The sequence below is a fragment of the Lytechinus variegatus genome, chromosome 1 (assembly GCF_018143015.1).
Source record: "Lytechinus variegatus isolate NC3 chromosome 1, Lvar_3.0, whole genome shotgun sequence".
Lineage (NCBI taxonomy): Eukaryota > Metazoa > Echinodermata > Echinoidea > Temnopleuroida > Toxopneustidae > Lytechinus > Lytechinus variegatus.
In genome coordinates, this window is record NC_054740.1 from 75,579,625 (window position 1) to 75,594,681 (window position 15,057).

General features: G+C 35.0%; 1 protein-coding gene across 1 annotated transcript; it reads right to left on the reverse strand.

Annotated features, from left to right (window-relative positions):
* Nucleotides 1-1,781: 1,781 nt before the first annotated feature.
* On the reverse strand, nucleotides 1,782-9,952 carry LOC121406551 (CD63 antigen-like). The gene is made up of 6 exons (XM_041597563.1): nucleotides 9,697-9,952; nucleotides 8,641-8,829; nucleotides 6,152-6,322; nucleotides 2,933-3,076; nucleotides 2,516-2,599; nucleotides 1,782-1,924 (listed from the first exon to the last, which is right to left on the reverse strand). The coding sequence occupies exons 1-6, from the start codon at nucleotides 9,760-9,762 to the stop codon at nucleotides 1,853-1,855; spliced, it is 726 nt and encodes a 241-aa protein (XP_041453497.1). The 5' UTR covers nucleotides 9,763-9,952; the 3' UTR covers nucleotides 1,782-1,852.
* Nucleotides 9,953-15,057: the final 5,105 nt, after the last annotated feature.

Here is a 15,057-nt window from a genome sequence, read left to right on the forward strand (position 1 = left end):
AACATCGATTCAGCGCCCCGTCGTAAAACACAAATTCGGTGCCACTAAGTAGAACATCAATTCGGCGTCCTTATGTCGAATTTGGCGCCCCTATGTCGAACATCAATTCGGCGCCCCTAGGTCGATGGAACACTTTCATTTTTTTTTTTTGGGGGGGGGGCAAAATCCCGAAGGGGGCACAATATTTTTGACAGTGTGAGATACCGAAGCGATCGAGCGGGAGAGGCTGTGGGACCCCCCCCCCCCACGGTAAGGACTTTGTGTAAAAATTGAGTATAAAAGTTGCGTTTCTAAGAGCATTTAAAAATAAATTTCTTGAGAATTAAACAGTCTTGGAGTTCTTTTTGCTCCTTCTTTTTCCTCCCTTCTCACCCAGACTGGTGTTTCTTCATGATCAGGGTCGCAGTTCCAGCAAATTACGAGCCTTATTGCAAACGAAATTGTTTCAAACCAATGTAATATAGGCCTTTTAAAGACTTTAAGATGACAAACATGACCGTACGCAGCTGGGGGCCGCCGATCGAGAGGGCAAAATTCACAAAATTCACCAAAAGTGTGCACGAAATCCTTCAATTTTATTCTAGAAAATTTTTAAGCTCCCCCATCACAAACCCCCTCGCTCTTAAGTTTCTTTGAAAATTTAGGTCTTGCAGCCCAACCCACTCCCGGATTGTTTTTTATTTTTGCAAACGTCCGTGATTAAGAAAAGCTGGGATGAACCAAAAAACATAGCTGCCATCTCGATCTGATTAGTAACAGGTAATGGGAAGAAGTTTTGGAATCTAAAATACATTAGTGCTATATCATATGAGCTTAAATAGTATAAGACAAAACGCCTTCCAATCATGCCAATGAAAAAGAATAGAGGAAAATACGGGCGTGTGAAAATATCTTAAGATTTTTTTTTTATAGTAGAGAAGTACTGTAACGCTTATTTTTTCTTTTATATTCTTTATTTACATTTTTATTCATATCTCGGATAATACGAGTCCGGTAAAGAAGACACTTTCACAGATGATTTTATTTTTTTCATGTCTAAACATTATCTCAAGTTGCTTTCGAGTGGGATTCACCATTTTCACAACTTATGAATTATAATCCTCTACACATGATTATTCTGCGTGTATTTTTTTTTGATAACATGTCTATATTGAGTTGAAATATGACCTTGGTATTTTCTTTAGGGCACTGACTTGTTATTAACTCAATTTATATTTAGTTGAAAATGAAATAGGCCCTAATTGAAACAAGTTTCTCGAGAAAGGTTTCTGGGCTTGACAGCTATGACATATAGATTCCATATGTTGCTCGAGTAACTAGTGTTCACGCGCGTTAGTGATATCGGGTGCGGTCTGAGCGTTTCTGGGCGACCGCGCGTTTGTTAGACGACACAGCCAGCATCATATAGAGTTATAAACCTAATCATTGGTGGACCACTATCAATTTGCCATTTGCTTTTAGTCTGACATGTATTCATTAAAAGGTTAAACGTTATCACACTGTAATAAGATGGAAAAGGGGCTTATCAAAGGTATGTTTCAGAGAGGAACTGTTCGTCGAAAGACGCGAGGCTTACTATGATAATGTATTTGCCCCGTCAGGGGCAAAAAATTTTCATTTTTGACAATGGAAATGACAATTTTCAGGCAGAAAAGTGCTTTCATTTAGTTTTGTCCTTAAATAATTTATAATTTTTCTACTTTCAGGGGGGCACATGGGGGGGGGGGGCAAAATCTCGTTTTGCTCCCCAAAAATTTTATTTGGGGGGGGGGGCAAGTGCCCCCTGCCCACGCTTCCGGCGCCCTTGTATACGACAGTTGTCGTTTAACTATTGAACAAAATGGATGTTGCATTAAATTGCGTAGTCGGGGATGTTAAGCTTCGTATTCTTTACCGCACGAATTCCTAAGATGACACCAAAGATCTGAAACAAAACAAAACAATATTGATATAATGATACTTTTTTTATTATCATTATTAAATTAAAGGAAGTCTTTTATAAGCTTTCCGTATCACCATGATTATTAAGCTCTTTGGTCTATTTTGGCGATAAATATATTTATATACCCCCGCCCCCGACATCAAACAACGGAAATGCAATAAAGATAATCGAAAAATTAAGATTGATTTAACGGAACGAAATGAATATTCGGCGAATGTATATGTGGTCTTATTTCAAATCACATCAATGTGTAAAATACTCTTCGGCACACATTTTGTGGGTTGTGGTTGAAAATAGTCAAACATCGAGAAAAAAAATCACAAATTAATATTTGCCTTCACATTCCGGCCATTTGTAATAATAATTACAACATACAAATATTGAAAATTGTTTATTAAGTTGAAGCTGGGGATACAATATCAGGTACTGGGCCAAGAAACAAGTAAACCAAATAGACATCAGGTAAACAGGACGAAATACATGTGGATAAATCTTCATATTGAATTTGATTCGGGTAGAACCACTTTTGAAAGCATGACCCTGATCCAAATTTGTCAGCCAGCGATTACTTACGTTAACAAAAGCAACGCCAATCGCGAGTCCTGCAACAATTTGAATTTGATCTCTCAGTAAATCTTGGACTGCGGAGTCGCAGGGCTGAAAAAAGGAACAAAACACCGGTCAAATCAATCGGAAAAGTTTATTATTTTGTCTATATGATACAAAAAAAAATCCCATGATGATGATGGAGGTGATATATCATTGATGATAATGATGCAGTAGTACAGTACTAACTATTTATGATAAACATGTAGTAGTGGTAAAGATTTTATTGAATTTACAACGTATATGACTTAATACAAATGTTTCTAATAACAGGGCATGCTCCTTGATCGAGCAGTTCTTGCAACTGAAAGGGCTACCCTATTAAAATAAAACGACAAATAAACAAATCAATTGCTTATTTAGTTAATCAGATTGAATTCTTACGTTTGTATGTATGTCGAAAGTAGCTGAGCCAATGATGTTACAGCCGGGGGTTTTTAATTTACAGCATGAATAAGGTACAAGTTCTGGTTGATCCGTAACCCAGCCCATCCAATCAGTGTAGTTATGAACTCCGCAACAGTTAAGCTTTAATGGTAAAACACAAGGAGACATTGAACAAACATTTGAACAATGATACATCAAAAGAAGTTTAAAGTCACAGTTTCTTCTTAGCTCTATATTCTTCTATGCAAAATAAATACAAACTTTTCAGCATTCTATGATGGCAACATCAGACCCAAAGAACAATCTCTACAATTTTTTTTAAATCTCATTAACCCTTATTTTAGCGCGAGTTAGATTTTTGTTTGAAACATAATATAAAAAAGATTGCAGGCTGATACACCACAACAGTGTTTGAGTGAAAGATGTAAAAGTATGCAATAAAAACAACCACAAAGGGCACAGCAATCTAGCACAATGAATGAATTTGATGAAGATTGGGTTCTATCTTGATTTTTCAGATGGAATGTTTTAACAAAAATAATGGGAGAGCGTCTGTATAGCATGATGAAGTCTATCAATGTTTCCATCCATAGCAGCAAAGACCCAGTCATCAACAGCTTTCATGAGAACCAATTGATTTCACACAGGACTCAGCCAAGGATGTCTTCATGGATGAGACAAGACCTCACGGTGATAGGAGTATTGATGCACAAAAGTATAGGCTCTGGGATGGTGAATAAGTAAGATTGAGAAGAATGATCTGAAGTCCTTATAGTGCGATGCCCGGAAGTGTGGCCGTTCCTGCATGGTGACAGTCTACTTGGACCTGGTAAGCATCTTTCTCCTCTTACGCATCAAGGCTGGCGTCGCATACTTTTCTTGCGCCACTTATCCCTCATCCTCTCTAAGTATTAAAACTTCCTTTTAAGGGGGAAGTTTACCCTGACAAAAACTTTATTGTAAAAATAGCAGAAAAAATAATAAAAAATATTGCCGAAGGTTTGAGAAAAATTCATCAAATAATTAAAAAGTTATTAGAATTTCAATTATTTGATTTGTGACGTCATATGCGAGCAGCATTCGTACATAGTGAATGGTAAAAAATCAATAAAATGTCATTTTCTCAGAAAATTGAAAATGGTTTTTACTGTACCTTTTGTATATCAATAGACAAATTATTTCACACCCGATCATGAATAGAAAACAAAATTAAGTCATCAGGAACCATGCAAAATTTGAAATTCATGCATTTTATATTACATAACACATGGGACAGCTGCTCGTTTATGACGTCACAAATCCAAAACTTTGAACTCTAATAACTTTCTTAATCTTTAACGGATTTTCCTCAAACCTTCACCAATATTTTTTACTATTTTTTCTGCTATTTTTGCAACAAAGTTTTCTTCAGGGTGAACTTCCCCTTTAAGGTACCGGAAGTTTGAGATGCTGATTATCCTTCAAAAGAAGGATTTAAACAGATTTGGGAAGCAACAACGAGCGACGACTTGGTAAAGAGAAAGCTGATTGCTTCTTGTCGCGAGCTCAATTTTTGATTAAATTATGTGTACTTTATCCTGAAAGTTTAACATTTTGAGCTATATTTGTGATCAAGAAAGGGATCCTGTTCTATGCAAGCAAGAGCTTTCTAATTCACTGACCGGAAAAGGGACCTGTTAAGGACTGTTTACACCAACTCATGAAGACGATGGGGAAGGCGGGGTAAGTTGTGACACTTTTTGCATTTTGCATGTACCTTGCCTTTAAATTTGATTCTTGGGAAATATGTTTCACTAATATAGAACTTTCTACCCCCATACTGAAAGTCAATGTGACCTTTGAAAACACGATGTCAAATGACTCAACTTGCCCCATCTGTGGGGTAAGTTATGCCACCTTCTAGGGTAAGTTGAGCCACAAAAACTATGTACAAATTGTATGCGGGAAGAACCAGCAAGTGATTTTTTTTTATTAAAAGTCTTTCACTTGCTAACTATCTATATACTAACATCCCCTAACAGTAAAAGAACCGTCATGTGAATTTGTTTATTTCTGCCTGCATATAATGGCTTTTAAAGTTTTATTATATTTCCCATAAGAATTACCATGACTCAACTTGCCCCATGTTGGTTGGCTCAAATTACCCCAGTCCGAACTTTATCATGTTTATGTCATATTTTCACATCCGCACATTTCTTATGCACCATCATGTAATAGTCTATATGACAGGAATGAGAATCCGTACCTGGACTAACAATATTGTTCTAATTTCTTTAACCTAAAGACGTGTGCGGGTAAGAAGCATGCACTGATCTATTTCACACCCTTTAAAAAAAAAATTGGCTGATTTTTGTATTTTTCCCGCTCTAATAAAGTACTTTTTGTTTCAAATTTAAAAACAATGTGATGGGGTTAATGGTTATGTAATGGGTCATCAATACACGACACCACACAATGTCTGACGGCCTGGGGGTGGTGGCTCAACTTGCCCCTATATGCTCAACTTACTCCGCCATTTATACGTATCTCAACATCAAGTAATGCGAGCGCGAAGCGTGAGCTGAAAATCTTTGATATTTCGACATTAAAAACTGGGAATTCTAAGCGATTTTTGTAATCATGTACATGATAGGTATGTACCTAAACGAATGAAGCAATCGCGAGCTGAATTTTATAACATTGAGCTAAAAACGGAGTTCTCTCAATGGATACTTCCACCTTTTGTATAACGACCGCTTCAATAACCCAGTAAGATGTTATATGTTACTTTTGCAAAGATATGGGTTTCAGAAGTTTCAAATTGTAATATTCATAGAAATTATTTTGAAATTAAAGTAAGAATTTGAGTTGATACATTAATGAATAAGATATCTACCAATTTATATTACTACAGAAGCCGGGTCACTTGCATGCCAAAGATTCAAAATAATTCTAGATCGGCGGTGAATATATAGGCCTAGCAACCAGTTGAATATTAGATTAAGCCTTAAACCTTGTGGATTTAGATGTGATTTCAAAGTTATTCCATAAGATTAGAAGTAACTGATGTATTTTTTATGTACAGATAAGTATGCACAGCCGATCTGAATTCATTTCAAATCCCTGAAATTTAGAATGTATATTTATGTTCCCCGTTGTGTATAACTTTATATATTTTCTCTCATTTTTCTGTTGGAAATAAATCAATTTGGATTTGAATTGAGAAATTTAATGTACCTCCTGTTGCAAGCTATTGAAGATTCCTTGTGCAGATTCAGTTGTGTTGTATTTGATCTGTATCTCACCCATGTTATCTTCGATCACTTGATCAATTTTATCACGAAGGAGATACCCAGATATACCAGCAGCTAACTCCAGAATTAGAAGAATAGCCAAGATGGAGACAAACTAGGATATCAAGCAAAATTATGATTTTCATGCACGAAAGAGTAAAAAAATACCATATCGATTCCAATATCATTTGATTATGTAAATGAATTATTATCAAACTTAGAAACAAGATTATAGACAGCCAGCTATTATCACCAGTCAAAGGTGAATGGGCTAAATACAGACTTAGTGGTAACAACGTCAAAAAAATAATGATATAAAGATGTTGAATGTTAAAGGCAACTCTGAATTCATAAGTCGCTTTTAATGTCTACCAAATTGGACATAGCGGACCTGAAATATCAGTTATTATGTGATCTGAATTTAAGGTCATTTCGATAAAGGTATAAAACTAAAAAAAATCTATATAAAAATAATAATTGATAAAAATTATTTTCTCTTTCAAATCTATATTCATTATCTTATCCCTTGACGCTTGGTAGAAAATTGGTAAGGATGCTCGTAATCATTTTAAGCATGTTTTACATGAAAATTTGAACCAATTTCATATTTAGATACTTAGATTTTCAAATATTTTCTTTTTAAAAGTATAATGGTAGCGTAGTGGTAATAAGGATAAGATCATGGCAATAGTTGCACGGCCGGTGCCCCGGGCCGATGCCTATATTTTCGTTGTCTTATTTCTTCCAATTTCTCTTGCTACTTGTCCCTAATGCTTGAAAATCATAGGGGTGCAGGCGCGTAGCCAGGGGGGGGCGGTGGGGGCGGTCCCCCCCCCAAAACGTCCCCAAAAAGAAAAAAAAAGAAGGGAAAAAAGAGAGGAGAAAAGGAAAAGGGAAGGGAGGAAAGGGAAGAAAGGTAGCTTTGTGTTTTTTTCTTTTTATTCTTTATTTTTTTCTCAAAAGAGAAACTCCTTCACTCTTCTTGCTCTAAATTCATATATGAATTTTGCTTCCGCGCTGCGCGCGGTCAAATGACAATATTGAAGTTCTCCATTGTTCCCCCACCTTTTCTCTAACCCTGTTTTTCCACCTCAGCTATGTGCTTCTTGCCAGTTAAAGTTAAAATTGTATACATTAGGGCATGAATTTGAGTAAGGTTATTCCGAAGTAAATATATGAAGTTATCTTTTTTTTTCAATTGATCGCGCAACTTCTGGTCTGGTCGGCTCCGAGCGGGTAAAATCTTTATATCAGTTTCTGCCGTCACCTCCATAAAGTCAGCTTCTCCCGCTTTTCAGCTCATTACTATAAACAACCATAATTTGGGGGCAAACAGGTTCCTAATTTTAAAAGAGGAAGGTATGGAATTCGTGTCGTATTAAATAAAAAAGTACAATTTTTTTTAATCAAATTGTATTAAACTTCATGTCATTTCCCTGTATACATTCATCTCCTGTCCTGCGCCCTCAGTTTGAAATTTTGAATGACACTTAAGTTTCTTTATATTCAAAATGAAGCGCTTCAGGATGAGTCAAAAAAATTAATCATCCTTAAAAGAAAATAGTGCGCATAAAGTTGAAACTTCTTGAAACTATCTATCTATATAATAAAGTTTATTATATAGATAGATAGTTCCAAGAAGTTTCAACTTTATGCGCACTATTTTCTTTGTAATGAAGTTCAATAATCTTAGAAAATCAATTAAATTAGAGACGATTGGGTATTACAGATATCTACATTTGATGAAACGTCCGCCCTTTGAAATTTCAGAGTTTCATTGCTCTGCGCGGGGAGGAATATCTTCCTCTACCAATCTTCTCCTCTGTTTTGCGAGTTAAAAATATGCACTGATGCTAAATTGTTTGTAATCAAATCTGATCTTACCAAAGAAAGTTTCAATATATCTTTGAGAATACCCTTTTCTCGGGACCCTTTTTATGGCAAGAAAAATTGATAAAACACTTTAGCTTCCGCGCTCCGCGCGGAGTTATTATCATTTTAATTTCCTCCATTGTATACCTCTTTTGTGCGTTCACAATCACTTTTGAAAACAAGGTTCAAAATCGCAATATAGTCAACCGAATTGGAGGTACTAGAGACAAGAGAAACGGCTCCTTTTCATTTTAATTTATGAAACACTAAAAGCTTCGCGCTTCGCGCGGGAGGGGGAAACTCCCCCTCCCTGCACCCACCCCCTAGGGAGCGCGCGTTGCGCGCTCTGTAAGTGTTGGCACGCTTCGCGTGCATTTACCGCCCCCTCCAAAATGAAATCCTGGCTACGCGGTTGTAGGGGTGTCCCCCTTCCCCCATCCTCGGAGAGATGCACAACAATCTTTGTTAATATAGATGCATTTTTATATAGATGATATTTTTCCTACAAAGTATCGTGGTCCATAAAAATGATTAAATCGTTATAACTTGATAGAATCTCACCGTTTTGAGCATGCATCGACTTTCCCTGCAATTTCCACAGAACCCTAAGGTTGAAACAAGACTCGATATAATCCCAACCGTGATTAGAATCACAGGTATAGCGGTACCAGAATCATTAGTGAAATCAATATATCCACGGTAGACATTCAGGGTGAGGATACCTACTATCAAAATACTGATGCCCAAGAGCTGTGGAAATACAAACAAAAAAAATAATTTTATGTAGAATTTCCACGATACTGAATAATTAATTAGTCAAAAATTTATTTGACAAAGCAACCTTAGTCATGTACATTATCTTATTACTTTAATACCTAAAAAAGCATTTGTTTTTGTTCAATAAATAATAATTTGAATTTCAAATAGATTTCTATCATCACATACATTTCCAATTTCCACGACTGTTGAAATTTTCACCAAGAACTACAAATTAATGGATAAGAAATAATAAACATGATGCTAATTTGTCATATGTGTCAAAAATTTATACATTAAGCAACAATCAATCATTCCCATGCACGTCTAGCACCCTAAAACATTAAGGGAAATGAAATAAAAAACAGATTCTCCATTTTAAATGATTTTTTTTACTTTTGTGGAGGAAAAAATAAACTGCTACCATGGCAACGGGCCAATTGGAACTAATTTGATGAACTTAAATGTTTTTAAATTTTATCCATATTTGATTTGAAGCTGGAAATTAAAATCAATAGGGGCATTTTAATGTTCATCTATACCATGTTTCCATGGCACCCATGGCAACGGTCGAAGCTACGGAATTTAACAAGCATATTCGTATTCAGTACCCTAAAATAAGAAAATAGGCATTAAAAAATAAGATTCTATATAATTTTTTTTATCATTCTTACTACTTGCCGCCTTTGACTATGACATTATGCGTTGGATTATCTTCACATAATGTTATTTCCTGCGACAATATTATGCGTTGATGTGATGCGTCGCTATACAGCTCCGACATTTGGTTGTAACAAAGCCTACAGCACCCGTTTAGGCTCGCTGTGACCATGGACCCTACCATGCTGTAACATTACTTACTAAAAATACCACATTGAAGAAACACATCAAATACTTGATACACGCCCTACTCCTGAATGATTTCATTTTGAAAGCCCGATCCAAACGGCTAGATCCTTCTTTCACAATTCCTGTCGAGGATAGAATGCTTTCTCTCAAGTAGAGGGGGCATTGAGCTTACTCATGCATTGTACAGCTCATCGGTCGCGTTGGGAACCTATTCATTGCTTTCTCTATTTAGGCTTCGGTTGAGAGATCGAAATACATATTTTACTATGCAAATATGAAACATCGTTCTTTTCTGTCTCATTTCAATGGATGTTCTGTGTATTCTCGTACCATACATGGTCGCTTTCATAAACCCACAGTTTGATAATATACCGCATATTGCCTACATTTCCTATCTTTGTGCCATGGGTGCAAACGGGGGTCGCTGAATGGTTTTAAAATCTGGGGGGGAGGCTGGTCGAGGCACACGCCCCCCCCCCCATAGTTGTGAACGAGAGAGAAAGGGTACAAACGTTTTGTCTTCAAGAATCTAAATTTAGAAATTACGCCAAACATGTATAAATATTGATTTTACTGGCTTGATAAAGGGGCGTTGATTTTACTCAGATTTTCACATTTAGACAGGACAAGCTGTTTGTCCTTTTTTTTACTCAAATTTTTAAAGATCAAGTCCACCTCAGAAAAATGTTGATTTGAATCAATAGGGGAAAATCAGACAAGCATAATGCTGAAAATTTCATCAAAATCGGATGTAAAATAAGAAAGTTATGACATTTCAAAGCTTTGCTTATTTTCAACAAAATAGTTATATGAACGAGCCATTACATCTAAATGAAAGAGTCGATGATGTCACTCACTCACTATTTCTTTTGTTTTTTATTGTTTGAATTATACAATATTTCAATTTTTACGAATTTGACGATTAGGACCTCCTTGCCTGAAACACAAAATGTTAAAATAATTTAATTCCACGTGTTCAGGGAGGAATGAAACTTCATTTCACATGACAATGACGAGAAAATAAAAATATTTCATATTTCATATAATAAAATACAAAAGAAATAGTGAGTGATGTCATCAGTTACCTCATTTGGATGTAACTGGCTCGTTCTTTGTTGAAAATAAGCGAAACTTTAAAATGCCATAACTTTCTTATTTTACATCCGATTTTGATGAAATTTTCAGTGTTATGCTTGTTGAATTTTTCTCTTTTTATTCAAATCAAGTTTTTGTTGGGGTGGACTTGTCCTTTAATATTGACGTTTATTGCGTGAACACCAACATTATATTGTTGGACTATTTCCGCTGATCGGCAACTTTTAATTTCATCAAATTGGTTCTTGTCAGTGCCGGGATATTAAAAAAAAGATAGTATGAATTAAGGTTATTTTTCTTTTTTTCTTTCTTCTATGGAACTTGAAGTTCGCGAAATTGAAATCCAGTCGTATTAATCAAGATATGTTTGGCCTAAGTTACCCCCATGAAATTCCTCTTAATTACTCCATTACAATTCATGAAGAAACTTTTTTCGTTTGACACTTCCGATTCGAAAACCAGTAAAAGGGTTAGTTAATCCAAATACTTGTGGCGTTAATTCCAAAGTTTCGTTATTCCTAAGGTTCGATAATCCAAAAACGAAATCAGGTTCGATGTTCCGAAGGTACGTTAGTCCGAAAACGAAATAAGGTTCATTGTTCCGAAGGTTCGTTAATCCGAAAACGAAATAAGGTTCGTTGTTCTGAATGTTCATTAGTCCAAATACGAAATAAGGTTTGTTAATCATTACGTTTTCGGACTAACGAACCTTCGGAATTACGAACCTCATTTCGTTTTCGGATTAACGATCCTTTGGAATTACGAACCTCACTTTGTTTTCGGACTAACGAACCTTCGGACTTACGAACCTTATTTCGTTTTCGGACTTACGAACCTCCGGAATTACGAACCTTCGGAATTACGAACCTTCGGAATAACGAACCTTCGGAATAACGAACCTTCGGAATATCTGAACCTTCGGAATAACGAAGCTTCGGAATTACGAATGTATGCGCCGCTGATAATGGGATTGGGTCTACTGTCGATAATTTGAAATTTTCTGATTGTTCTGTTCTAAGATATGGTTTTTCATTTGTTGTCATAATATTGAGATTTAAAGGCTAAGTCCACCCAAGAAAATAACAAACATTACGCTGCAAATTTTATTGAAATCGAATGTAAAATAAGAAAGTTATGACATTTTAAAGTTTCACTTATTTTTCACAAAACAGTTCAATGCACAACTTAGCGATATGCAAATGAGAAAGTCGATGATGTCCATCACTCACTATTTCTTTTGTTTTTTATTGTTTGAATAATACAATATTACAATCTTTACAGATTTGACAATAAGGACCATCTTAACTGAACCATAAACTGTCAAAATAATGGTAATTCCACATGTTCAGAGTGAAATAAAACTTTGTTTCACTTGACAAGGAGGAGAAAATTAGAATATTTCATATTTTATATAATAAAATACAAAAGAAATAGTGAGTGGGTGATGTCATGAGTCTGCCAATGTGCATACCGACCAGGATGTGCATATAACTGTTTTGTGAAATTAAGCGAAACTTAAAAATGTCATAACTTTCTTTTTTTACACCCGATTTTGATGAAATTTTCAGTGTTTTGCTTGTTGGATTTTTCTCCTTTTTTCAAATCAACTTTTTGCTGGGGTGGATTTGTCCTTTTAGATCCTTTAATTTTATTGAATTTGAAACAAAAAAGAAGCAAACTAAATTCGCAACATGAACTCGAGATTGCATCTGTTTGTTTTGTTTTATTTATTCATTATCTTCTAATGTAATTATAGTCAGGATGAAAATAAAAATGTATTAAGGGGAATACTGCTAGTTTCTCATACATATACCATTTTCATGTATATATCTTGTTGCTCTATATTGCGGGCTCTATTGTTCGTTCTTGAGATCATATCATTTTGAACACGATATCACCACACCAAAACTCGAACACGAATTAATGGTATTATGACAGTCGGGATTCAAAGAATGACATCCTAACCTCGATATACTTTGCCCGGTCATTGTGGTCGAATCAGTAAATTGGTAAATTTGTGTTTCTGCACGTATCGAGGTATCTTTTTTTAATCATAATTATTCTTGACCTCGTTACATAAATTTTCTGTGGGGTATCATCAACATAAAAAAATATTAATTAAAAAACCCGACAAAATTACAAAGGTGACAAGATGCTGAATAAGCACATATTTCTTTATTCTTGGCCATATTTTGTTGCATGCACGTTCAATCCCATCCGTTATTCATCTTATTTCAATTGCTTCTCCCATTCCCGACACTCTTTCTCCCCCACCCTCTCTTTCTCACATCCTTAATACAAGCGCACGCACGTACCTCATCTCCTCCGACTCTCTCCATATTACACCCCGCCCCCCCCCCCAAAAAAAAAAAGAGCAACGAGAATGAACTTCCTTCATGCATTCCATCATTTCCTTCCTTTATTATTCATTAGCCAGGAAAACTTAAATCCTGCTAAGATCACAACCAAACAACTCGTGGAATAATTATACAGGATTTAATTTCATCCAATCATTGCACTGACTAATATGAGGTAGTATACAACCTATTTATTTTTAAGCCTCAATTGACATTGATAATTTTAAGCATAAGTGATGTATTTGTCCAGATATTACTGTTGATATTTATTATCTCTGCATGTGAATGGTTGATACCTGAAATTATCATCTGCATTCATAGAAATAACAATTTGTATTTTGCCCCCATCAGGTCTTCAAAAAGATTGACAGTCTGTTACAGAATATGATGTTACAGTTTACACAAAAAGAGAAAATCAACATGTACTAGTAACTTTGAGAAGTGAAATACACTTCATTGTATAGCATGAAATACTCATTCTTTTCAACTGAATTTGAATATAAGTAATGCACTCATTCAATGATATATCTTCATATAATTTATATTTTATTGATGAATACAATTTCCTCAGTTGTTGAAGCATAAAAGCAATAAAGACAGGATTGGAATTATACATCTTTATTTCAGAGCAATCATTTGGGCAATCAGAATTCTAAATATAGCATATGAATCTTCAATAAAAATCTTCATATTAAATATTTTTTGTTTGAATTATAGACATTGATATTCAATACATGATCAAGGGAATTTCAGATATAAAATCCACATGTTTAAGGAGTTGGGGAGTTCCTAAAATTACCCCCTCCCTCACACACCTATTTTTTTTAGAATGGAGACAGTTTTTTGTCCACTCCCCCACTTCTTAAGTCTGCACTATTGACACAGACCATACTGTAACAATACATGAATCAATGAAACAAGCATGCAAGTCAAATTGTTAATAAAGACTTTTGGGGAAATATGTGTACTACTTTTTAATTAATTTATTTATTTTGGGGATAGGGGGCTGGTATTACATGAGACTGATTACAAATAAAAGAGGAATATATCTTTAAAGGTCAAGTCCACCTCAGAAAAATGTTGATTTGAATCAATAAAGAAAAATCAGACAAGCACAATGCTGAAGATTTTATCAAAATCGGATGTAAAATAAGAAAGTTATGACATTTCAAAGTTTCGCTTATTTTTAACAAAATAGTTTTATGAACGAGCCAGTTACATCCAAATGAGAGAGTTGATGATGTCACTCACTCACTATTTCTTTTGTTTTTTATTGTTTGAATTATACAATATTTCAATTTTTACGAATTTGACGATTGGGACCTCCTTGCCTGAAGCACAAAATGTTAAAATAATGGAATTCCACGTGTTCAGGGAGGAATGAAACTTCATTTCACATGACAATGACGAGAAAATCAAAATATTTCATATTTCAAACAATAAATAACAAAAGAAATAGTGAGTGACATCATCGACTCTCTCATTTAGATGTAGCTGGCTCGTTCATATAACTGTTTTTGTGAAATGAAGCGAAACTTTGAAATGTCATAACTTTATTTTACATCTGATTTTGATGAAATTTTCAGTGTTATGCTTTTTTAATTTTTCTCTTTTTATTCAAATCAAGTTTTTGTTGGGGTGGACTTGTCCTTTAAGCAAGACTGAAAAGAGATATCATATTCAGAAGTGATAAGAAAATCTGTTTTTAAGTTAATCAATTCAGGGGCATAGCCAGGGTATTTTTATTGCTTGGGGGGGGGGGAGAAGATGAAAAAGGTGACATAACCTGGGTAACATAACTTAGCACAATATCTTTCATCACTCTTTGTTTTGCTACTTAAAAACTAAAAGAGAAGGTTGCAGCTGCTTCGCATGTAACACTAGCTGATTTTACCAATATATGGGGTATTAGATTACTAGA